The 23,982-nt window shown below is 48.3% G+C and overlaps 2 protein-coding genes across 6 annotated transcripts in view; both read left to right on the plus strand.

Moving 5' to 3' along the window:
* znf536 (zinc finger protein 536) overlaps positions 1-23,982 on the plus strand; it is a 223,199-nt gene that overhangs the window by 38,298 nt on the left and 160,919 nt on the right. Inside the window, exon 3 of one of the 5 annotated variants that reach the window (XM_026177499.1) lies at positions 16,942-17,049. The exons of the other annotated variants lie outside the window; for them this stretch is intronic. The gene's annotated coding sequence lies outside the window, so the exon portion shown is untranslated. The remainder of the gene's footprint in view (positions 1-16,941; positions 17,050-23,982) is intronic. 5 annotated transcript variants of the gene reach the window in all.
* On the plus strand, positions 8,029-17,048 carry LOC113023701 (collagen alpha-2(IV) chain-like). Its single transcript, XM_026170412.1, has 4 exons — positions 8,029-8,128; positions 12,206-13,054; positions 13,174-13,458; positions 16,942-17,048. Exons 1-4 carry the CDS (start codon positions 8,029-8,031, stop codon positions 17,046-17,048), a joined length of 1,341 nt encoding a protein of 446 aa, XP_026026197.1.

A 23,982-nucleotide genomic window follows, 5' to 3' on the forward strand; every position in this document is an offset into this window, starting at 1 on the left:
TTTTACAGGTTTAACTACATATTACAGAAATGCTGCTTTAATGAATAAAAGAAATAAATTACAGAAAGCTTTCTTTCCTGTGCCCGCCTTTACTTTTTCCATAGCTGTCCAGTGGGCCGGATTGGCCTCTTTCCTGGGCCGATTCTGGCCCCTGGGCCTTGCGTTTGACACCCCATCTCTATAAGAAGAACTTGGTGACAGTGGGAAGGAAAAACTCCCTTTTAACAGGAAGAAACCTTCAGCAGAACCAGGCTCAGGGAGGGGCGGGGCCATCCAAAACACACCAGTCTTTTCAGCACATATTCACACACACACACACACTCGCACACACACACACACACACACACACTCGCACACACACACACACACACACACACACACACACACACACACACACACACACTCGCACACACACACACACACACACTCACACACACACACACACACTCGGCCTGTCACAGAGCCACACCGCTGTCATTTCCTCTCTGTGCAGCTCAAGGAGACAATTAGCAAACAGAGGTGACACGGTAAACAGGTGCGAGCCATTATTCCTGGAGCTGGATGAGCGTGGCCACCCCATCCCTCACCGTGATGGGCTGTTACTGTGTGTGTGTGGGGGGGGGCATGCTTCATCCTACCCAGTTGTCTGTAATCAGCACGTCATCATCATCATCATCATTGCAGAAACGAGACTCTCTCTCTCCGAGGCTCACATTCATCTTTAAATCCATACCTGTCTGCCCGCCGTCCCTCCTCTTCCTCGCTCATAATTACTCCTCTCTCACGTCTCTGTGTTCTTTTCGTTTGTAAAAGTCCTTCGTCCTGGGAGAGAGGGGGCGTCCCGCGCAGCAGAGGGAGGGTTGAGGGTCAGGACGGTTTGTAAAAAATTGATTGGTGGTAAAGTGCTAATCAATGAAAGCTGGAAGTTCATGTATCAGAGGAGCAGGTATGTACCGGAGTGTACATACTGCCGGTGGCGTGGCGCGCCGTGCTGTTTAGGAACACGTTTTTGATTAATCAAATATAGCACGCGGTGAGTCACGGCGTGTTGGCTCGTGTCATATCGGAGGTATGTGCCACAGATTTCCCTCATATTGGAAGCAGAGCTAACACATGCTACCCCTGACGTATTCTCACACCATTTCTCACACAAAGCTCGCACACACACGCACAGATGACTTATAGACGCACACACAGCAAAGCTGCTGCTCTAACACGCTCGCACACAGCAGCAGTCAGAGGTATTTTCACCCTCTGCTACGCTATACTGCCACTCCAGTTTAAAAAATGCATCACTTCCTGTTCTTTAGTAGACGTGAAACCATTTAAAGTTTAGATTCACAGGTTCGTGGTTCACCTGAGGCTCATTTTAAAGCACCGTGTTGTGCCTCCGTCCTCTTTGGCGTCTCTTTGTCAAACACTAAAGTGAGACGAGCACTAACCCGTCCTCCGCGTGATGGAGCAGAGAGGGCGGAGACGGGTCAATTTAGCCACAGTTTCCTCTCCGGCGTTGTTGGGTTGAGATTGTCGCTGCTGTGCGGTTCTCTTCCCTGCTGGTATAAATAAGACATGATTGGCATCGCGGCAGAAAAACGCCGCTCGCTCTCTCGCTGACAGCCTTCATTTGCTGGAGGAGTGGCAGACTTGGTGGGAGTTAATGATTATAATTATTTGGCTTTTTTTTACATTGTAGGATAATTATTTAAGAGGTTTGTGTAGTCATTGTTGTAATCAGTAAAGAGAGATTACAGAAAATCCACATGCCAACAGATGGCACTTGGCTGTTGTTGTTGCTGCGTGTTAAAGCGAGTACGGCGGCGGCGGCGGCAGCCAGGCGACGGCGAGAGGACAATCAGAAAGAGGCCAAATTATTAAACAATTTGTGCTTCATCATAAATCCATTTATCGTATCGCTTCATCTCAGCAGCAGCAGCTACCGCTGGATGTACTCCAAGTCACAAACCAGCACGCCGCGGGGGGAGGGACTTAACCAAAAAACGACTTTATCAGAGAGGGAGGACCGAGCAGCTAATGTGGAGGAGAAAAAAGCTGAAAAACCACATGACCTCTGACATCAAAGCTCTGAGCAGCCAATCAAGAATCAGCTCACTCACTGAAAAAACAGCTGGAATCAGGACGTTTACGTTTAATCTGCGAAAAACAAGATTTTTATGTTAGCTCGGCGTGAACAACGATCCCATCATGGAAACGGCTCCGACTCACACTTCCTGTCATTCAGCGTTTACACCGGCCTTCAAAATAAAACGTTTGAGTCGCCTGAAGAGTCAAAAATCATAAATGACAACAGAAAAAAGTTTACGTTACGTGCTGCAGAAACACACAGACTCACACACAGACTCACACACACACACACACACACACACGCACACTCACACACACACTCACACACTCACACACTCACACACACACTCACGCACACACACACACTCACACACTCACACACACACAGTCACACACTCACACACTCACGCACACACACTCACACACTCACACACACACACTCACACACTCACGCACACTCACACACACACTCACGCACACTCACACACACACTCACACTCACGCACACTCACACACACACTCACACACTCACGCACACACACACACACACACACACACTCGTGCTGAAACTGTGGACTTTTCGACCCATTTTCACCTTTGACCTTTGCTTTCAGTTCCTGCTACAGCCGCTGGCGGCGGCTCGACTGAAACTCGAGGAACGTCTCCCACCGTCCTCTTCGATATTTGTGTATGTGAGGCAAGCGAGGTGAGGCGCTGTCCGGGCTCGGCGAGCAGCACCGCGCCGCTGCTGCCCTACATTCCTCACTAATTGTATAATTGGAGACACACACACACGCACGCACGCACACACACACACACACACGCGCACACACACGCACACACACACACACACGCACACACGCACACACACACACACACACGCACACGCACACGCACACACACACACACACACGCACACACACACACACACACACACACACACACACACACATGCCCTTCAAAGCAAATCACAAAAGAGCATTTTGGGAATAATAATAATTTCAAAAAGCGTCCATTATTAATCCCACACACCAACATCGCTGGCAGCAGCAGCTCCACTGGTTAGCACAGACCCCGCCCCCTCCGACAACACACGCACACACACGCACACAGTACTGGAGATTTTCAGTTTTATTCAGATTGTATACATGCACAGATTTAAAAACCCTCAATTAAAATATTTTATTTCAAAGTTGGGTCAGAAAATATAAAAACCCCAAACATTAAATTTGTGCCGTCACCGATTTATGGAGGTCAAAGTCTGCCAACCACACAGGCGCAGTAAGTAAACAGGATTCCTTTAAATCCACCAAAAATAATATGAAAAATAAAAAGACGCAGTCATTTTATTTTTGTGGGACAAAAATAAAAAAGCAATAAATTATTTACCCCCCCTCCCCATCATCATTTTCCCATTTGATTTTTCTTTATGCATTTGAGCTTCATTATGCAAATGCGGCCAGAATAACTCTGACTGACAGTTTTATATTATTATCGGCTAGATTAGCGAAGCGCCTCCGTTCTGATGAAGCCATTTCTGTGGCGAGCCCGCCGTCGATCAACCAATCGGTGAAAAGTCTGACCCTGCGACATGCTCCGAATGGCAGCAGAGGAGTGTGAGACACAGGAAAAGCAGAAAAATCATAAACACACAGGATAATTAAAGCCATGTTTTAAAAATGTTTATGCATTTTTCATCCCTTGGTTTATACCTGAATCACAGGACAGGGGTGCTTTTAATTTGAAAATCTCTTTCTCCATTTTGGCCTTTTGAATCCAGAGGTCCGCCTTAAGAATCAGTGATCGGAGGCCGTGTTTCACTGTTACTGCCACATCCTCACAGATAGATTTACGGTGGTTGCCACGCAGGCGCTCATTTCCAGTGTTACTGAGGGACGGCGGCGGCAGGGAGGGGGGGTAAAGATGATTTCTGAGGTCGTCTGCGGCGTCTAACCGAATTGTGGGCTGCTGTTAAAATGGAGCCGTTAATTAATACTATTGATCAGCAAAAAAATAAAGGCGAGTGCGATTTGCATACGGGCCGGATGATCAATGCATTAACCGATTTTTTTTCCTCTCTCCTCTGAAATCTGATTTCCCGAGTTTTCAAAGTGAGACAGAGGGAGTTCAGACTAATGTGGATCGATTGTTCCTCTCTCAGACAGGAATACAAAGCATTTTATTAGCCAGTGAAGGGGGAAACATACCGGGACACAAGACGTGAGGCTGATTTCTGTCTCACCTCGACAGGAAGACACCTCCCGCTTCTACGTTTTTCTTCACACTTGCAAAGCGTGTGAACACGAGGAGGCGACGCCTCCCAAAATATGTTTTCTAAAAGCAACGACGTGAAGATAAAATAGTAATAATACAAAACATGGATGACAATAACAGGGGGCATGAAAACAACGCAGAGAAAACGCAGCAGAGAGAGGTGTTAAAAAGGCAATATGTTGTTTTTGCCTCCTTCCTCTCTCGCTCTGGCAGCAGCAGCTTATTATAGCGTATTGATTTATAAAGCTTTAAATGTGATCCTGCATGTCCAAGTCAAGGGCAGGGAGTGAAAGAGAGAGCGAGAGAAAAGGAGGAAGGAGAGAGACGCCTGGAGACGCATAGAGACGGAAAGAGTGTCCACGGCGTGGGGAAGTGGCGGCGAGGCTTTTTCGGAGGCGCACTATAACACAAAAGGGTAATTGTTTTAGCCCAGATGTTGCTTTCGCACAACAAGCAGGATACAATGTTCCTACTGAGCTGATGAGCCCAATCAGTGAAATGATTAAAAATTGATTTTGTCCCTGTAATTACAGTATGTAAACTACTTAGCCGGGATTGCAAAGGAAGTGATTTTCTAATTACGTATATACTCTGGTGTCTAATGATTGGTTTTTTGAAGTAATGAAGAGAGGGTCCTAACGACTCCACTGTGTTCTGTTGTTGAAGGGAGAAGGCAGGAGGAACCGTGTGTGTGTCGGGGAGGAGGGGGGGCTGATGACAGAGCATCGTTAGGGCAAAGACAGCAGGCTCGGATACAAAAGGGGGGGATGAAAATTGAATTTTTGCCAGCCAGCGCTCGCACGATAACACGGGGGCACTGTGTTCGCTCGCTTCGGATCCGGGAGCTAAATGGAGGCTGCGACTTCTCGTGGGGTTCGCCAGGCCCTGACCGGCCCGCAATCTGGAGCCTGCAATTAAAACCTCACGGGGGTTAAGGATTGAGGACATTGGGTGAGCGCGGGAGAATTAACGGATGAGCCACAGAGAGAAAAGCAGAATGCCCAGCGCTCGGCCGTTTGCGTGCAGACGGGGAACTTTCAGGAGAACCGAGCCGTTCGGGCTGAAAAAGCTACAACAGCAGTCACCTCAAGGTGCTTTAAACTGCGACCCTGCAGTCAGGCGACCCCCTATCGGCACGCTGTTGGAAGTGGGAAGCAAAAACTCCCTTTTGACAGGAAGAAACCTTGGGCAGGACAAAGCTGTGGGAGAGAGCCAGGTGATGATACGTACAGCTTGGTTTAGCGCCGTCTCTGCTCTGTTGTTGATTCTGGAAACATCTGCTGAGACCTGAATGACACAAATGAGTAAAAATGTTGTTTATGTAAAACGTAGCAGTCAAAAACACACGTCGCTGTTAGCCTGTTGCCCTCAGTGCCTGATGTCACAGAGAGGTTTCACTGATGAAAACCTTTTCGCACATATCAGAATCAGAATCAGAATACTTTATTGATCCCTGGGGGAAATTATTTTTTGTTACAGTGCTCCATTTTAAACCACATACAGATGTGACTTGGCTTGACTCATAATGGGACTTTTAAAAATCCCATCATTATTATTTTTACTGTGTGAAACCCCCTTGCTCTTATTTTGAAAGTCAGGTTGTGACTGTGGCGGTCCTCAGCATCATTCAGCTGCCTCTTCAGAGAGGCCCTCATCTGGTGCTTCAACCGTCCTGCTCGGGTCTGGAGATGCTCTGTGAGCGGTGGGGGTCCCTCTTAGCCCTGGGCAGAAGCAGAACAACGTGGAGGAGAGACTCACCTGAGAGGCAGCTGCACCTGTGGCTCATTAAACTGCCAGAGACGATGAAGACAGCGAGTGGTTTGCAGAAAAGCACCAGCCAAAGGGTCGAGCGTCACTCTGCCGGCATTCAAGGTCCTGCAGACCATATTTACCTCGTCTGCTCGTTATCACTTCCACGAGTGTCTTTGATTATGAGGGTTCCAGGAAACGCCTCTCAGTGTTAGGAAGGTTAAGTTGGCGTTAACGGCCACTGGCTTTAGATTGAAGCAGGAAGAGGAAGGACTGGAAGACTCGACTCAGCCTTCTGTAGGAGACGGCTCAACGAGGCCTCAGAGATGCGACCTTTGACTCAGGTCGTAAATTAGAATCCAACATGGAGTCTGGTAAGCGGCGGCGCTGTGGCAAGGCGCAGAGAGGGTCGCAACGTCGCTCTATCAGACGGAGACAATAGAGATAAAGTTCGAGGGTCGCAGAAGGAGCACATAAATCACAGCACGCAGAACGAGTCTCCGCCTCCACCGCCGCTCTGCACACTTTCGCTGCACTTAAGACATCCAACAGAAGTCAACATGCTTCCTCTGGCTTACCCTCTGTTCAGTATTGAATATTTAATTATGACTTTATTCATTAATAGTTTGAAAATAATAATGTTCCTGGAGGAATGAAAGGACGTGAGTTAGGCCTGCTCTTATTGGGAGGGAAAGATCTGTGGTTTTGAGTTCCTCGGGAACATTAATAAGTGACAGAAAGCTCGATTAAGAAAGCCGGGATGCGACTAGAAAGAAAAACGACAAAGCTTTGAAACGCTGCCAGAATCACCAACTGCACTCCTCTGACACAGCTGATTGTAAGAGGAGCCGATAGCATAGCTGGCTTAGGCCTTTAATAATTCATTTAGTTAGGCTATGATCTATCATTTTGTACCTTTTGACATGTGATATTGAAATTTAATATTGCATCAATACAAATGATGTATTGCCAGTCGTCGGGAGAAAGGATGTGGATTGCAAAAGGATCTCTGCAAATGTCTTTTCTGCCTCTCTTTCTCTCTTCCCTTTCCAAAGGTTCATTGTACTCGAGTAGAAAGGCATAAGAGAAACATCTGTCTTTGCCCCCCCCCCCAACTCTCCACTTTGATATGTGTGTTTAAAAAAATGACAAGTGAAAACGCTCAGGGAGAAAGTCTCCAGCTCGAGTCTGAGCGGCTCAGAGGAGACGGGTGGGGGTGGAAGCGAGGAGCAGAGGGAACATGACAGCGGCGGCTCAGGGAAACGTCGCGTGCTGTCGAGATCTCTGACACTGCTCTTTGGAGCAGCGAAATCCCGCGGGCGGCGATACTCGGGAACCAAAACGAGAGAGAGGCCTGTGCGTGGCACCTGTCCGTCCTGCGAGGTCGTTACAGACGATTACTCCACACCTGCCCTGAACGCTGCCATCGCACGTATACCCGCTGGTAAAGTGGCGCTGCTCCTCACTTCCTGTCGTAGTTCTCCTCTTCCTGTCAAACACAGCCAGAGTTTCTAATATTCAGCTCAGTGTGCGGTAATCTTTGCAAGCCCAACGCTCAGCTGGATCTTCACGATGTCGCAGAGAGGGGCTACAAGCCCCACCCACCTGCAGTGAGTGGGAGGAGCTTTTTTCAGAGAAAGGAGGGGCTGACCCGGGATCAGAAAAAGAAGCCTCATTCTGAACTGTGAATCATGCAAAGCTGCTCTGGAACAGTAATGAATAGAGACCGTTAGCCTGGATGTCATACGTGCCTGGATGAGTACCTGTCAGCCAGTCTGGGGCGGTCGCGTGTCTGAGGTGAGCTGGCAGCTGATAGGAGGAATAAATTAAAATGCATCCTTGCTATAAACACAAACCAGAGACGATCTTTTCACTTGTTATTTTCACTTGTCCGAAAATGTTTGACGATACTAAATCAGTGAAATGGATGAAAGGTGGAGGCTGAAGGAAGCTTCAGCTCCCAAACCTCCAGAGCCCGAGCAGAAGAAACGCACACGGCTCACGCGACCTGTCGAGGGTCAGGGTGAGTTCAGTTTGTGCCGCACATTAACCAGACGCGTGTTTGTGATTCAGGTTTTTCACATAAGTCATGTTTTCGAGCTCTTGTTTGTTGCCGTTGGACGCATTTAGGCGTAAATGTAAATCGAGGCGTTCGTTGGGGGAGGGTGCACACGGGCTCCTGCTCTGCTTCTCTGTGAGACGCAGACGCGCTCGGTGTGAACGGATCCTCGCACGGCTTCATCACCATCCTCTGACTACCCATGCCATCCTAGCTGTAATAAAATCCGGCGTCTGATCGGCCTGATGATTGCAGATGATGGCGTTGATGATGATGGTGATAGTGTGCGCTCATTACAGAGGTACACTGGTAACTTATTACAAACCAGGCTCAGACGCGCTTCCTCTGCGGGTGTAAAACTCTACGTTTCCACGAACAGATCTAACACGTGACTCTTCGATGTCACACAAAGCTTTGTCTGAATCAGAGGCGCTGACCTGTGATTCCGTGTGTCACGCCGATGACTCCACGGTTCTGTGTCATTCACGCCGCATGTGTTTGCATTTGCATCTCAGCGTCAGTTAAACTGCAGCTGTTTCTCAAACACGCCATCACACGTCCAAGACATTTCATCAAAGCAAAAATGTGCTCCTCTGCGCCGTGCGCCGCTTGTGCACGTTGACCTTTAGCTGTGCCCTGACACCGCTCTGAACACGGAGGACGTCTGCCGCCCTCCCAGGTGTCTGAGCATGTAAACAGCGGGGTGGAAAGACCCGGCGAGAGAGAGAATGAGGTGCAGTTGGGAGGTGCACCGGGTCGTGGTGTGCCTCCCTGCTCTCAGCCTTATGTCAAGGCTTTATTATCTCACCTGCCAAGGTCCCGACCTGCTGCAGCCAGCATCTTCTCCTCTCACCTTCCACCAAATCATCATACAGCAGCCGGGCTGAGACACAGCTCAGTGCACGCTGCCCTCGTCATAAACACTTTCATGCACAGAAAATTCCACATATGAGAAGATGCTGCTTCGAAGGTAAAATGAAGCTGGTTTGAAGAAATCGTCCACCGTGAGGCCGTGCGTAGATCCCTGACAAACTAAAAATGTACAGAAACACATTTGAGCCGTTTGTTATTTGTTACTATTTCCAAAATCTGCGAAATCTCTGGACTCTTACTTTGAAGTGTGTTTTTTTTAAAACATGGAGGCAGAGGCTCACACGAGGTTTAGGACACGAAACGGAATTAATTTAAGAACAGCTGATATTACTTTTGTAAACTGACACTTATTTAAACCGATATAAATAAAATAATATTTACTAGTGATGAGTAATGTTATAATTTTACGTCACAGTGGAATAAAACTTTTTCTGTGTTTTATAAAAATGGATGATGACGATGATGACACGTATTAATTATTGATGTTTTTGCTGTTTTATCGCTGGTCACGCAGCCTGTTCTCAGGCAAATGTGAGGTCAGTCCTAGCAGCACTGCGCTGACTGGACGCCATGCTTGTTCACGCCACTACTACTGTCTACTGTGATGTCTGCACCGCAGACCCCGATTGGCTCGTGTCTTAGTGGTTCAGGTGTGCAGTGAGCTTTATGCACATTAACTAGCTAACAAAGACTCGTTTGGATCAGTAAGGGTCATTTGTTTGTCTCCAGTTTCCCGTTAGTGACGTCGTTGCAATCAGGATTAAATGTCTCCCCGTCCATAAAGGCGCCAGTCTCTCTGCAGGATGAGCGTCACATGACTGTGTATGGTGTCATCGTGGAAGAAATCGTTGCTCCAAACGTCCCGTTTAATAGATGCCGATCCCGTCTGCTGGTCATCCCGAGGACCGGGCTGTCTTTTCTTAAAGTCTTTGTTCCCTTGCACACTCCTTCCTTTCCTTCCTTTCCTCCTCCTTCCTCAGGGGTGCGTTTGGCAGGTCGACACCTCAGCAGGTGGGGCGTTGTGGGCCAGGTGACCTTTGTCTGTCATTGTTTTGCTCCTCACACCTCACCCAGGGAGCAGGGAAGGAGCTTAGCGTATTCCACCTGCCACCGACTCCACCGTCGCCCTGCTCGATATCGGCGTTCGGCGGGTGAGCTCGACATGCCAACGGAGAGCAGAGAAACTCTCAGACGAAGCCGACGGTCGGAGTGGCCTTCCCTTTGATCCCGCCCGGAAAACGAACCCCGACGCTAGATTCCAAATGCGAATTGCGTTCCTGCGCGTAGCATCGGGAGATAAATCAAACGCACCTTGAGTGAGTAAGGGGACGGAGATGAAATGAAATACCCAAACGCCGCCTCCACTGGGGCCTGATTGAGTTCAGGTGGCTGGGAAGTGTCTCACCCAGGGCTAGTTGTCAGTGAAGGATCTGCTGTCTTCTCACGCGTTTGCGCTGCGGGCGAGCCGCGCCACGCCAGGCGGGCCGCTTTGACGGATCTTCGCGCGCCTCCCGTGTTGTGGGGGGACAGGCCGTTGACACACTTCATATTTCACAAAGCAAGGTCTGAGGAAGAAATGAAGATTGATGCGTGGCGACGCATCGCCTTTTCCTTCCATATATTATCATTTACACATACGTGACATCCCGAGCACGACGGCTCGACTACATATACATGGCCGCGATCCAAGGCGCACGCGCTCACGTGGGAGGGGGCTTCCTCTGTTATTAGAGACATGTGATACAATTGCATTTGATCTCCAAATAAACAGGGAATCAGTCCATCTCGGTGAAGATGGCAGATGTGATGGATGAGCACATTAGCATTGAGGACAACATTAGATTTGCTCAAAATTATTGATCTTTTGTTTGTGAGCCAAGTCGGCGATAAATAACAGTGCATGGGAGATGTGACTCATTATCACGGTGCCAAAAGCCTGACAGACCTCTGTCAAAGCACTCTCTCCTTCCCCCCGCGCTCTTCCTCCTTCCTTCCTTCCTTTCATCTCCGTCACTATGAACCAATTTAATCTGTTTTTAATCCTTCGCTCTTTTCTGTCAGAGACGCCTTTAAACGCAGGGCCTCACTGTCACTATCTGATTCCCTTAAAATTTTAATCCCGCACTGATAACCCTGTATTATTACATGTTACACACACACAGGCAGGCAGGCAGCAGGACACTCACACACACAGATAAATATGTACACACACACACACACACACACACACACACACACACACACACACACACACCGTTTAGTGGCTCTCTTAGTGTTTTTATTCCTTTTTACCTTCTTAGTGAAGAAAAAATCCTTTTATCACACAATGGGTAATTTATATCCATTACCAGCGTTTTCAATCCTTTTCAGCACGGCTGTCACTGCCTTTGGCACACTCATGATTAATGTGATCTAATAATAGTCTGCCATTATATTTCCTTTAGTAAAACATGTACCAACATCCTATTCAGCTCCACGAAATTCATTGCCCCTTAAAATATTTTCCCCTTTTCGTTTAAAGACAAGATTGCTGTTTTTTTATGCTCCTCGCCTTCCTGTGAGGAGGTGATTATTTGTTGGTGGTGGTGGGTGGGGTGGGGGGGTTTGTAGACACTTTGGAGAACGATGAGATTCATGATTCAGATACTTCAGGTGTTTGTGTGAAACAGTTGGTGTGGGCAGGACCCCCCCCCCCCCCCCCCCCCCCCCCCCAACACACACACCTGTAACCCGCTGGCCTCACCTCGTGGGGTTAAGTTTGGGTTAGTCTTGTGTTTGTGTAGACACCACAAGCACGCCATTTCCCCCGATGTATCGACCATGTTTCTAATGTTTCTGATATTTCTCGTGTTTTTGATGTTCTTGATATTTGCAGTGTTTCAAATTTTTCTGGTGTTTCTGGTGTTTCTGGTGTTTCCGATGTTTCCGGTGTTTCCAATGTTTCCGGTATTTCTGGGGTTTCAGATGTTTCCGGTGTTTCTGATGTTTCCAATGTTTCTGATGTTTCCGGTTTTTCCGATGTTTCTGGTGTTTCCGATGTTTTCGGTGATTCCGATGTTTCTGATGTTTCTGATGTTTCTGATGTTTCTGGTGTTTCCGATGTTTCTGGTATTTCTGTTTCCGATGTTTCCGGTGTTTCCAATGTTTCCAGTATTTCTGGGGTTTCAGATGTTTCCGGTGTTTCTGGTGTTTCCAATGTTTCTGGTGTTTCCAGTTTTTCTGATGTTTCTGGTGTTTCCAGTGTTTCTGATGTTTCTGGTGTTTCCGATGTTTCTGGTGTTTCTGGTGTTTCCGATGTTTCTGGTATTTCTGGGGTTTCTGGTGTTTCCGATGTTTCTGGTATTTCTGGGGTTTCCGGTGTTTCTGGTGTTTCCGATGTTTCTGGTATTTCTGGGGTTTCCGGTGTTTCTGGTGTTTCTGATGTTTCTGGTGTTTCCGATGTTTCTGGTATTTCTGGGGTTTCCGGTGTTTCTGGTGTTTCCGATGTTTCTGGTATTTCTGGGGTTTCCGGTGTTTCTGGTGTTTCTGGTGTTTCTGATGTTTCCGATGTTTCCGGTGTTTCTGGGGTTTCCGATGTTTCTGGTGTTTCTGGTGTTTCCGATGTTTCTGGTATTTCTGGGGTTTCTGGTGGTGTTTCCGATGTTTCTGGTATTTCTGGGGTTTCTGGTGTTTCCGATGTTTCTGGTATTTCTGGGGTTTCCGGTGTTTCTGGTGTTTCCGATGTTTCTGGTATTTCTGGGGTTTCCGGTGTTTCTGGTATTTCTGATGTTTCCGGTGTTTCTGGGGTTTCCGATGTTTCTGGTATTTCTGGGGTTTCCGATGTTTCCGGTGTTTCCCATGTTTCTGATATTTCTGATGTTTCCGATGTTTCTGGTGTTTCCGATGTTTCTGGTATTTCTGATGTTTCTGGTGTTTCCGATGTTTCTGGTGTTTCTGGTGTTTCCCATGTTTCCGATATTTCTGGGGTTTCCGGTGTTTCTGGTGTTTCTGATGTTTCTGGTGTTTCTGATGTTTCCGGTATTTCTGGGGTTTCCGGTGTTTCTGGTATTTCTGATGTTTCTGGTGTATCGATGTTTCTGGTATTTCTGGGGTTTCCGGTGTTTCTGGTGTTTCTGGTGTTTCCGATGTTTCTGGTATTTCTGGGGTTTCCGGTGTTTCTGGTGTTTCTGATGTTTCCGATGTTTCCGGTGTTTCTGGGGTTTCCGATGTTTCTGGTGTTTCCGATGTTTCTGGTATTTCTGGGGTTTCCGATGTTTCTGGTGTTTCCGATGTTTCCGGTGTTTCTGGGGTTTCCGATGTTTCTGGTATTTCTGGGGTTTCCGATGTTTCTGGTGTTTCCGATGTTTCCGGTGTTTCTGGGGTTTCCGATGTTTCTGGTGTTTCCGGTGTTTCTGGTGTTTCTGGTGTTTCCGATGTTTCTGGTATTTCTGATGTTTCTGGTGTTTCCGGTGTTTCTGATGTTTCCGGTGTTTCTGATGTTTCCGGTGTTTCTGATGTTTCCGGTGTTTCTGGTGTTTCCGGTGTTTCTGGTGTTTCCGATGTTTCTGGTATTTCTGATGTTTCTGGTGTTTCCGGTGTTTCTGATGTTTCCGGTGTTTCTGATGTTTCCGGTGTTTCTGGTGTTTCTGGTGTTTCCGGTGTTTCTGGTGTTTCCAGTGTTTCTGGTGTTTCCGATGTTTCTGGTATTTCTGATGTTTCTGGTGTTTCCGGTGTTTCTGATGTTTCCGGTGTTTCCGGTGTTTCTGATGTTTTCGGTGTTTCCGGTGTTTCTGGTGTTTCTGGTGTTTCCGATGTTTCTGGTGTTTCTGATGTTTCCGATGTTTCTGATGTTTCCAATGTTTCTGGTGTTTCTGGTATTTCCGATGTTTCACGAGGCTGCTGCAGGTCTCTGTTTCTGCCTTTATAGAAATAAACATGTCATCGGTTGTTCTCGGTCTCGCCATTGGCTCTGCTCACGTGCAGCTCGCCTTTAGACTCTCTGTGAAACCTTCAGCTTTCACTGCGGACAGTTTAACCCTCGTCCTCCATCTTCCTGTCCTAACCACAGTCAGCTGGCTGAGTGGCTTCCTCCCTCTGTTTTTATTTTTTAATCAGTATCAGAATCAACTTTGTTGACAAGTATGTGGACGCATACAAAGGACCTGCGCTCTGGTTATTTCTTTGCTCTGAGTGTAACAGAATAGATAACAGACAGCAGCATATTTATATTTATATGAGCAGTGGAGCAGAGTGTGAAGATGCTGGAATCTGGAATAAATAAGAGATAATAACTTTTCCTGTGTATACAGTATAGACGTGAGGACTTTATATAAAACTAATTTCTCTAGTTGTGTTTGTCTTTATCGATGGAGTAAGCAGAGCTGAATGCTTCCCTGTTTTTAGAGTAATTTTGAGGCGTGAATCAGGAAACCTGATTCTGTTTTCTTCTAACCTGAGTGAGGTCGCTGGATCGGTTTCCTCTGAAGAACTCGTGTGGCCGAGCTCATCTCCAGTGCTTTGCCTTGTTTCATGCATTGTGCTGAAAAAGAACCAGGGGTCATGTGAACGCATGAATCATTTGTGGGGTTTGATTTTTATATAGTTTAATATTAGATCCAAACACTCGACCGCAAACCAACTTGTCCTCCTCCTTTTGTTCTTCCTTTCTTTTTCTTTGGCGAGCAGGTAGTGATGGAGAGCAAAGATGCTCCCCATAGAAAGGATTACGCGTGTGTGTGTGTGTGTGTGTGTGTGTGTGTGTGTGTGCGCGTGTGTGTGTGTGTGTGTGTGTTGCTGGGGAGGTGGTCCAGCAGTGGGCTCTGTTCCCTCCCAGCCGGACAGCCTGAGCCAGTCTGCCACTCATGGGGCACGTTTCAGATGGGGCGGTGCCAGCGCTCTCACACACACACACACACACACACGTTCCTGGCTCCCTCCCACAAAGAGGGTTAACCCTTACTGGGTTCTCAGACTTGTATCCAGGATGAACAGGTGGTCCCACAAAACATGGGCATCCATTTCCTCATGTCTTATCCTGCAGTGTGTGTGTGTGTGTGTGTGTGTGTGTGTGTGTGTGTGTGTGTGTGTGTGCTAGAGAAGGGGAATGGGTGGGGGTGTGTGGAAGGCTGGTGCTCATGAATGTGTAGCTTCACTACACCTTTTGTGTGTGTGTGTGTGTGTGTGTGTGTGTGTGTGTGTGTGTGTGTGTGTGTGTGTGTGTGTGTGGACATCAGATGGCCGTGGTGACAAGAACAATATTACATCCAAGTTTCATTTAGCGGGGATGGTGGTGGTGGTGTGTGTGTGTGTGTGTGTGTGTGTGTGTGTGTGTGTGTGTGTAAGCGTTTGTTTGTGTGTATGTGTTGATCGGCTCTTGACCCCTGACCCCTACTGCTACCCCCCCCACACACACACACTTGCCCCTTCTTGTTTCCTGAAGCTCTGCGTCCTGATTCGCCCATTAAAGGTAACTTGTATTGAGCTGACCCCCCCCCCCCTGCCAGCTCCCTTCCCAGCAGAGAAAATCGAAGGTAACCCTCCTCTGAGGAGAAAACGGTGCACTTGGCTGGTTAACACATCGGCGTGGGGACGGCGAGGGCGTGTGTTTGGTGAGGCGCTTACAAGTTTATCACCCGACCGCTGGCTGGGAGCACCCCCCTCATCCCCCTCGCCCCCCTATTTGCTCTTTTGTGATCTGTGTCTCTGCCCCCCCAGCCCCGTGTGAAATAGACATTTTGAAAGATATGAGTAAGTAAGCAAAGAGAAGGCGAGGAAGGCGGCGAATGCAGCAGAACGCAGCGAGGAGATAAACATAAACAGAGCACAGAGAAAGAAAGAAAGAAGGTTTCTCTCTGAGTCAGCGGCTTTTAGTAAAGTCTGATTAAACGAGGTAGGAAAGCGCTCGGGGTAGTAAATAACAGAGGTGTCAGAATGTTGCTTAATGACCTGGATATCTGCTGCATGAAATATGGATCTGCAGCTCTGTGCAGGAGCTGGTTGCTCCTTTAAAGCCTTAATGTGCAGGGCTTCGGTCTGAACCTGAGAGCGAGAAGCAGCTTTGCTTTACAGTATCAGTAACTTCATATCACCGGCATTATCTTTGCTCCCATGAAGAAACAACATTACAGCCAGTCTGAGTGAAGGAACCTGTTGGAATCAGCGTCTCCGTGCACTCTGTCAGCAGAGGGCCGAGACGCCGCCCGTCGGTCAGGATTGGGATTTTGAAGTTTGGCGTTTTCATTTTTAATTGGAGGTGATGTTGGAGTTACCATGTCTGGCCCCGCGTGATCTTACAGGGAAGCACATTTTGTCTGACGTCCCTCAGTGATGGTGGGCTTTATGATTTTATTTAAGATGACATGTGAACTGTTCTGAAACTGGGTTTAAAAGCCAAACATGAAACGTGTGTTTCATATGGGAGACGGACGGAGCTGAGGTTTCAGGCTGCTCATAGAGCTAACGACTGGCTGTGCGAGTGAGTGAGGCGCTCGCTGCCTGTGCAGCGTCTGTGCTAACGGTGGTCAAACCACCACTCGTACTGAAGTGTCCCAAATCATCCACCTCAGCGTCAGTCTCACTTTCTACTTTAACTAACAGCACTTTTTAAAAAAGAAACCAAAATTGACTTTAATTTAATTACATGCGAATTTCTGACATAAGCAAACTGTAAAAGTAAAATTTCCTCGATCGGGTTCTGCCGCCACATTTGGATTGTTCGGATAAATAAAGCTTGGGTTGGATGTGTTTCAGGCTGAAGGACGGAGAAAGTTATATTCTGACTGTCCGAGCAGTCAGTGACCGCACAGGTGTGAGGGCATCAACTCACCCCCCTCCTTTTTCCAGGGGCGTGGGGGGAACCCCTTTCTGGGGAGGGGATTCTGGAGGCGGACTCAGCACTTTTTCATCTCTCTCTCTGTCTCTCGCAGGGCTCCCTGATCAGCGGCAAGTAGAATTGGAGCTGAAGCCGGCTTACGGCGCTGAGCACACCGTCACCATCACGCTGTCTAAGAAAGCGCCCCCACCCACCTGCTGAGGTGACTGTCTGAGGTGACTCAGGGCTTTCAGGGGAGAGGAAGTGAGGCGGGGAAGGTGGAGGGAATAACTGTGAGTGGTTTGGGTATTTATAGGTCGCAGCAGTGTGGTGTGAATGAGTGAAGCTCAAGTGCAGGAGGAAGGAAGGAAGGAAGGAAGGAAGGAAGGAAGGAAGGAAGGAAGGAAGGAAGGAAGGAGAAGAGAAAAGATGGAGAGGAGGGGAAGTCTCTGCTGAGCCCATTATGATGTTGCGTGTATGGGGTGATGATGACGATGGTGTCGCTTGCTGAGCAGTTGGACATGCGAGAGACTGCATGAGCATATCGACAGATAATTCCTCTGTAATCCCGTTAGCGAGCCGGTGTCGTGGTCCTCCAAGTCCAAGCTGCTGCGTCGCACCTCTGCTATCTCAGCCGTCTCTGCCGGTGCGTGGCCGGCCTGCGTTACGTAACATCAATACGCCCGTGTGTGTGACCTGACATAAAGGTGAGGGGGCGGGTCAGGCCGGTCGGGCCGGCCCGACGCTCCGAGGATGCGAGGTTAGTTCACCTAGCAGATATTTGTTGTGCAGCTGCAGAAATGCCTTTGCCCCATATCGGGAACATCTAGCCGAGGTGTAGAGGAACATGTTGCGTTGGTGTGTTAACAGCAGGCCCGATACATGCAGATTTATTTCAGCTGGTATTAAAGTGGGGACAGGGGCTGGGGTGGGGGGCTGAACTCTCCTCACATCACCTCTCGTGCTCTCCTCTGCCAATTTTGGATGCCGACACTAAACGGATCTGCAATAATTCAGATGGCACTGGGAATATATAGATGTGTGTGTGTGTGTGTGCAGCAGTGTGCCGTTGTAAAGTCAGGAATTATGGCAAAAAACGTCTGAATAATTTAGTGCTCACATTAATTTTCTGATGCCATTCTTCAGACTCTGACTGCGTCACTCTAACAAATGCGTATGTCGGAAAGTTCAGGGGATTTTGGAGAGTGCCTGTGAACAGTGAGTGATGGCAACCAGCCGGCTCTCAGCTCCCTCTTGTCTACCAACAGCTCCGTGTGAGCCCTGCGCGCCATATTCTTTTCTCAGAACTAACACGGCGGTGAATCGAAACAAAAAGGCCACATATTTTATTTATGTGTCAGAAGTGTGGTGAAAGGAGGGCCGGGGAGGGAGCGGGGCGTATCGCTCTATCTGCCGGCTGATATCACTCCACGCGTGCGGATCAATTCTCTCAGACAGAGGGAGATGAGAAAGGAGGAGGGAGGGAAGTAAGGAAAGCTGGAATGGTGGTCGTATCGATCGGTCAAAGAAATACAGCGTTGTGTGATTTGCTTAAACGTCCGCATAAACCTGAGCTGTCAGAAGTGGGCAGGCAAACCTCGACTTTGGGCCACGCGGGCACACGGAGTGTGGCTTTTCTGCTTGGCTAACCTGTACACGGCCTCTTACATCCACTTCGTGTGGACACAGCAAAGTGTGACGTGCCTTCTCAAACATGTAGCTTGAAATGACCAAAATCTTCTCATCAAAGCACCTGCAGAGACCCGTCTCAGTGCAATGAGTCCACAGATCAGCTTCATGCGGAGCTTTGAGCGCCGTCTCAAACTCCAGAGCTGAAAGTGACAAATGCTGCAGTTCCTCTGACATCCAGCAGAGGCAGCAGTGAGTTGGTCCCCACAGGCTCCTTTCCAGCAGAAATAAACACGTTTACAGCCGAATACACAGCACGTCTACAGAGGAGGATGTTTCTGTCACTCAGCTGTTTAAACTGAGTTTACATGTTAGGGGCGTGGCCTCTTTGACTGACAGGTGCATGGTGGCACAGGTGGCTGTAGCTGCTAGCTGTCTGAGCTAACTGCAACGTGTTTGTGCTGTTGGAGCATTTTTAATGACAACATGTGACCAATAATATGGCTGCTGTGAGGTCACTGTACTAGCAGGCCGTCCAAGAAGGCGGAGCTCCAGTTTAGGTGAGTGAAATTCTAAGATTTTATTTCTAACACTGGTTCATTAGTGCTATTATAATTAGATTTAAGAGGCCTACCCAGCAGGGCTGATGTTCAAGTCACAGTTTAAGGCCAGAAACCAAAGAACACTCTCAGCATTTAAGCTCGTCTGTGGCAGACTTTGGACCAGTCTAACCCCAAATCTGTACCAGCGCATCTAGACCTTAATCCCTGCAAACACGGCCATGCAGCTGCGCAGGCTCGCCACTCCGTCAGCAGCTACAGCAACCCTAAACTAAAACTTCAGCAAGATGTTTATCAGGTTGAGATGAACTTGTTTTATCTCAGAAATACTTTGTGCCAGAGATGTGATAGTGAGTCCAGAACGGTCCCACTGGGGTGCAGAGACGGGCTCTGTTCCTGTCAGCGAATGTGTACCTGGCACAAGGACAAGAGTGGACGGGGGAATGAAATTAAAGAGCAGTTAAAGAAAACTGGAGAAAAGAGCAGAGAGTGTGCACGGGGCCATAAAGGGGATAGTTTAACCATTGATCGAGAGCAGCGGTGGAAATGGCAGCTGTAAATCAATTTTATCTTGGAGCAGCTAAAGAGTGTTTTCTAATGAGGTTAATGCCACGTAATGGCTAAATTCCTCTGCTTAAAAGATGCCCTCAAGGTGGTGGCGAGAGATAGATGTCGCCACAGAAAGCTTAACACCTCGCATTCAGCGCAGAGCCGAGGGACGCCGTTTCTTTCAGGGAGTTTCTCTCTTAAATCATTTTATTTGTCGGAGGGTTTCAGCAGCTCTTTACATCATCCGGGACACCTTCCTCTGGGCGGCTTGTTTTATCAGCACACAGAGACGACCACGGACTACGCCGGCCGCTCGCTAAATTATTCATCTGCCGTCCACTTCAGGTGTGATGAGTTCCTCCCCAACCGCAACTACAGCAACCAAAACAAACACGCAAAGCACTCAGAGATGGCCATCGGTCGGCTTAAACTCACGCCGTGTGTGCGTCCTCCTGTTGCTGTAGATGCAGAGGCCTGGCTGGGACCGACCCGTCACTCTGAAGCTGCTTGGCTCCAACCTCAGCCAGGTTCGGGTTATTTAGGCTGACAAGTCACGGCGTTCTCGTTGACACAGATGTGTTTGATGGCAGCAGGCTAACCAATCTGCTGCCTAAGGTTATACATGAAGCAGTTTGATTGGATGCTCTTTGATGCTCCTCAGCCTGACCAACAGCCCTTTATGGCTGACACCTTCCTGATGTGAACACACTGGTTAGCGACTGGTCTGCAGCCAGTACAGGACTTTACCTGAACTGGTTTCATGTATTTCTAACGTGGACCTTCAGGGAAACGGCGGCAGTCGAACGTTGTTCTTTGGCTTCAACGCTGGCGTATCGGGTAAATAACGCCGCGTGGTAGCAGTGGCTCACAAAGTCTCGTCGCCATCATCTGATTTTCTGAGAAACCCCACACCACAGCTGAGGGCTCGGTACTACTTTGGGCATTCAAAAAGCGATGAGGCTCACATACGCAGGTTAATTTTTCTCTGACGGTAATCACAGAGTGCACAACAGGAAAATAATACAAGCAAACACGTTTTCAGTCAGTACTTCTGTCTCCTCAGCCGGCGTAGGGCGAAGCACTTAGGGTGGAGCGATGAAATTCAACAACTGATACAACCTCAGCTGATATGCACAGGGATTCCCACAGCTTCCTGTATCTAGCCTAATCACAAGCTAGCTAGCTAGCATGTCAGCAGACGCAGACACGTTAAAATATTACATTACACAAATTACATTAGTTAGTAATGGAGGCGTGAGGAATCCTCTTTGTCTTCAGCGAGAGTGATCCAAGGAGTCTGTTAGCTGTAAACTAGACTCCTCCATAAGGTTGCTAATGGAAAACAGCTCCCAATCAGCAAGTGTTTTTTTGTGATTTGGACGCATTACGGGTGCATTGAACAATCGCATTATGGGCGCGGCTCGGAGGATTCAGGTGATGCCGAACAGGCTTCATGATTCCCCGTTATTAAGGAACCCATCACAGGCGTGCTCCATGTACTGCTGCAGCAGGATCTTAATTACATGTTATTAAAGCTCGAAGTCAAATCCAGCAGAGCACCTCCGCGCCGCCATGGCAGCTCTGACACTTTGGGCGTGGCTGGCGAAGGATGCTGTGAGTCCACCGTGGGAACCTTTATGGGTGGAAGTGACTCAGTTTGCAGAGAGACCAATCAGAGGCCGTTCTTTTTGAGAAAGCTGACGGGCTCTTATCGCTTTTTAATTCGTCACGAGGGACTCGTTCACGCCGAATGGTCTCAGCCACATTTGTCACGTGAGCCAATCAAAGGGCGTCCTCACAAATGGAGACTAGCGGGTCCTTCCTTAAAGATATCTGAAGCTGAAGGCCGATCACTCTGACTCCAAACTGGTCCAGTAAACACTATCCAGTCCAATCAAATCCAGTCCTGCGGGTTTGGGGGCGGGGCCTTTGCGGTTGTTCGAGTTTTTGTGGGTCTGCTGTGTGTAACAGCAGTTGGGTGGGTGCCAGGCCGCGCTGCATTGTAATGATCGATATGATTCACTTCCTCCATCGGTGACTGATTGGTTTATTATAGCACATGCGCTCATTCACCACTGAGCTGTGTGTGTGTGTGTGTGTGTGTGTGTGTGTGTGTGTGTGTGTGTGTGTGTGTGTGTGTGTGCGTGTGTGTGTGTGTGTGTGTGTGTGTGTGTGTGTGTGTGTGTGCGTGCGTGTGTGTGATGAGCACATAAATCTGTTATGAGGCCAGATTTGAAAACGTGAATGCACAGGTGCTTTAAGGCGGTGCTCTGTGCAGCCATGGAAACATGAACGTGTGTGTGTGTGTGAGAAAATTGAGTACGACCGGCGTGCGGCATGAAACTTAAGGAAAGTTCATCTCCACAGACCTCTAGCATTGATCACTGGGGCCCTAAAGCTATTATCATGATCTAATTAGGTTTAACATAAGTCTGTGTCACGGCCCGGTGCAAGGCTGCCTTGTCCCCAATTCCACACTTTCACAGCACCCCAATTTAAAAATAGCACACATGCACCACATGAATACTAAGACTTTGTTTCATTTACACTTTAATGTCAGACTGAGGTCTGAGCAAAGAGGAATGATGTAATCCACGAGGCGCGGAGCGAGCGGGGGGGCGGTAACCTCCCAGGTTTCCCCTGTCGGTGCTCTGATGATCCATCAAAGGGAGAAAACACAGACTGCGTTTTGAAATGTTAATCTGCAATGATGTTGTGTTCATCGCCATACTGTGGGCGTCGCTTTAAAGAAATGGGTTAATATTCATCTCTGAATTTCTTTCTTAAATGATTTATAAAAAATTCAAATCTGGGACAATGCGACGAGCGCTCAGGTGGGAACGCCCCGCGAGCTTGTTTTGCACTGATATTGTCTTTGATTGGTTGTTGAGGCTTATTGTGACTGCACAGGGTCAGGGTCGGGTCTGGGTAGGGCGCTACTTTTAAATGAACGCTCTTACAGGCGAAAGGTGTCGGCATGACCACGAGCGAGTCATCAGCGACCGGGTTTAATCAGGCAGAGTGTGTCTGCGCTGGCGTGAGTCAGAGATGATCTGAATACGAGCAGGAGGGGAAGCCGCTGACCTAATAACGCGACCTTTAAGGTGTGCCCATAAATAGAGCTGTCAAAGAAACAGCCCCACTATAAGACACTGTGTTTAATGTGCTCTGTGTAGCTTATATGTGGGTTGAGGTGTTTTAATAATTACCTGCTCCGACACCTTATTCGTTTTCAGCATGATTAGCGGCGGCGGCGTGCACGGCCGGCGCGGTGGGTGGCTGAATGCGTGTGCTTGCACACACACTGAACACTGTTTCCTCTTCACAAAGACACTTTTCCCTAATATTGTACAGTCTGTGCACCAGGGCCAGCCTCAGGAGCTGTGCAGCCCCCTGTACAGGGAAACACAAGTGCAAAAAAAAAACGGCGTTAAGAGGAATCCCCTCCCTCTCTGCCGCGCCCGTGTCCTCTGTGATTATGAATAGTGGTAAGAGAGAAACGCATATCCCCCATTCAGATGCGTTCGCGGTTTCTGAAGGACCACTCTGGCCAAACGAGGACCCCCCCACCCCCCCTTTTGATTGATATGTGAAATCCGTCTCTCCCTGCAGCTCTAAAGGCAGACCCTGTGTGTGTCTGAAAGGTGCTCATTGTTGAGCAGAGACCACTTTGTCAAGAAACAATCCTGTTCCCAAGGAAGCTGAGCATGTCTTAAAAAAGATACAGGCCCTTATTGTGTACATTGGGGAACTTTAATTTTGTGTGTGAGGTCATTTTAATCCTGATTAATTTTTATAGTAGCGCTTGTAGTTCAATGGCTGGTCGCCCTAATGCTCCAAAGGAAGGAGCAAAATAAAGGAAGAATGGCAGAGAATGAAAATCCCACCCACAGGCCCGCCGAACAATCCCGAACTTAAAGTGTCACGGAGAGCGAGGAGGAAGGGCGGGGGCTTTTGTTGATGGACACATTGGGATGTATTTAAGTTCTACAAAGGAGCGTCTCTGAATGGAGGCCTGATTTTTGCTACAAGGTTTAAGATGCACGGTCTAAGGGCGGATTTGCCACGGTGTAAAGTTTGCGTAATCTGCCACGGCGGCCTCTGAACCGGCGCCAAAGAGGAAAACGTGCGAGCTTCTCGGGTCCCTTCGACGACAGACCTCTCGGACGTCGTCTCTCGTAGGCACGAGTTGAAACGTAAAGTCGGAGCCACCGAATGTCCAGTTAGCGGGAAAGATAAACACATTTTATTTTGTGGGATTGTTCAAACGTTGCAGGAGGCTCGCTCATCGCCACCGCGGCTAAATGGAAACTGGATCTCGTTTGAGAAACGGCGGGGTGAGACAAAACAGCGTGATTCATAATGGTTATTTATATACCGTGTAGCTGAAGCCCAGCAGGGGGGCAGAGGCACGGTCT

This window comes from Astatotilapia calliptera, chromosome 1, assembly GCF_900246225.1.
Source record: "Astatotilapia calliptera chromosome 1, fAstCal1.2, whole genome shotgun sequence".
NCBI lineage: Eukaryota > Metazoa > Chordata > Actinopteri > Cichliformes > Cichlidae > Astatotilapia > Astatotilapia calliptera.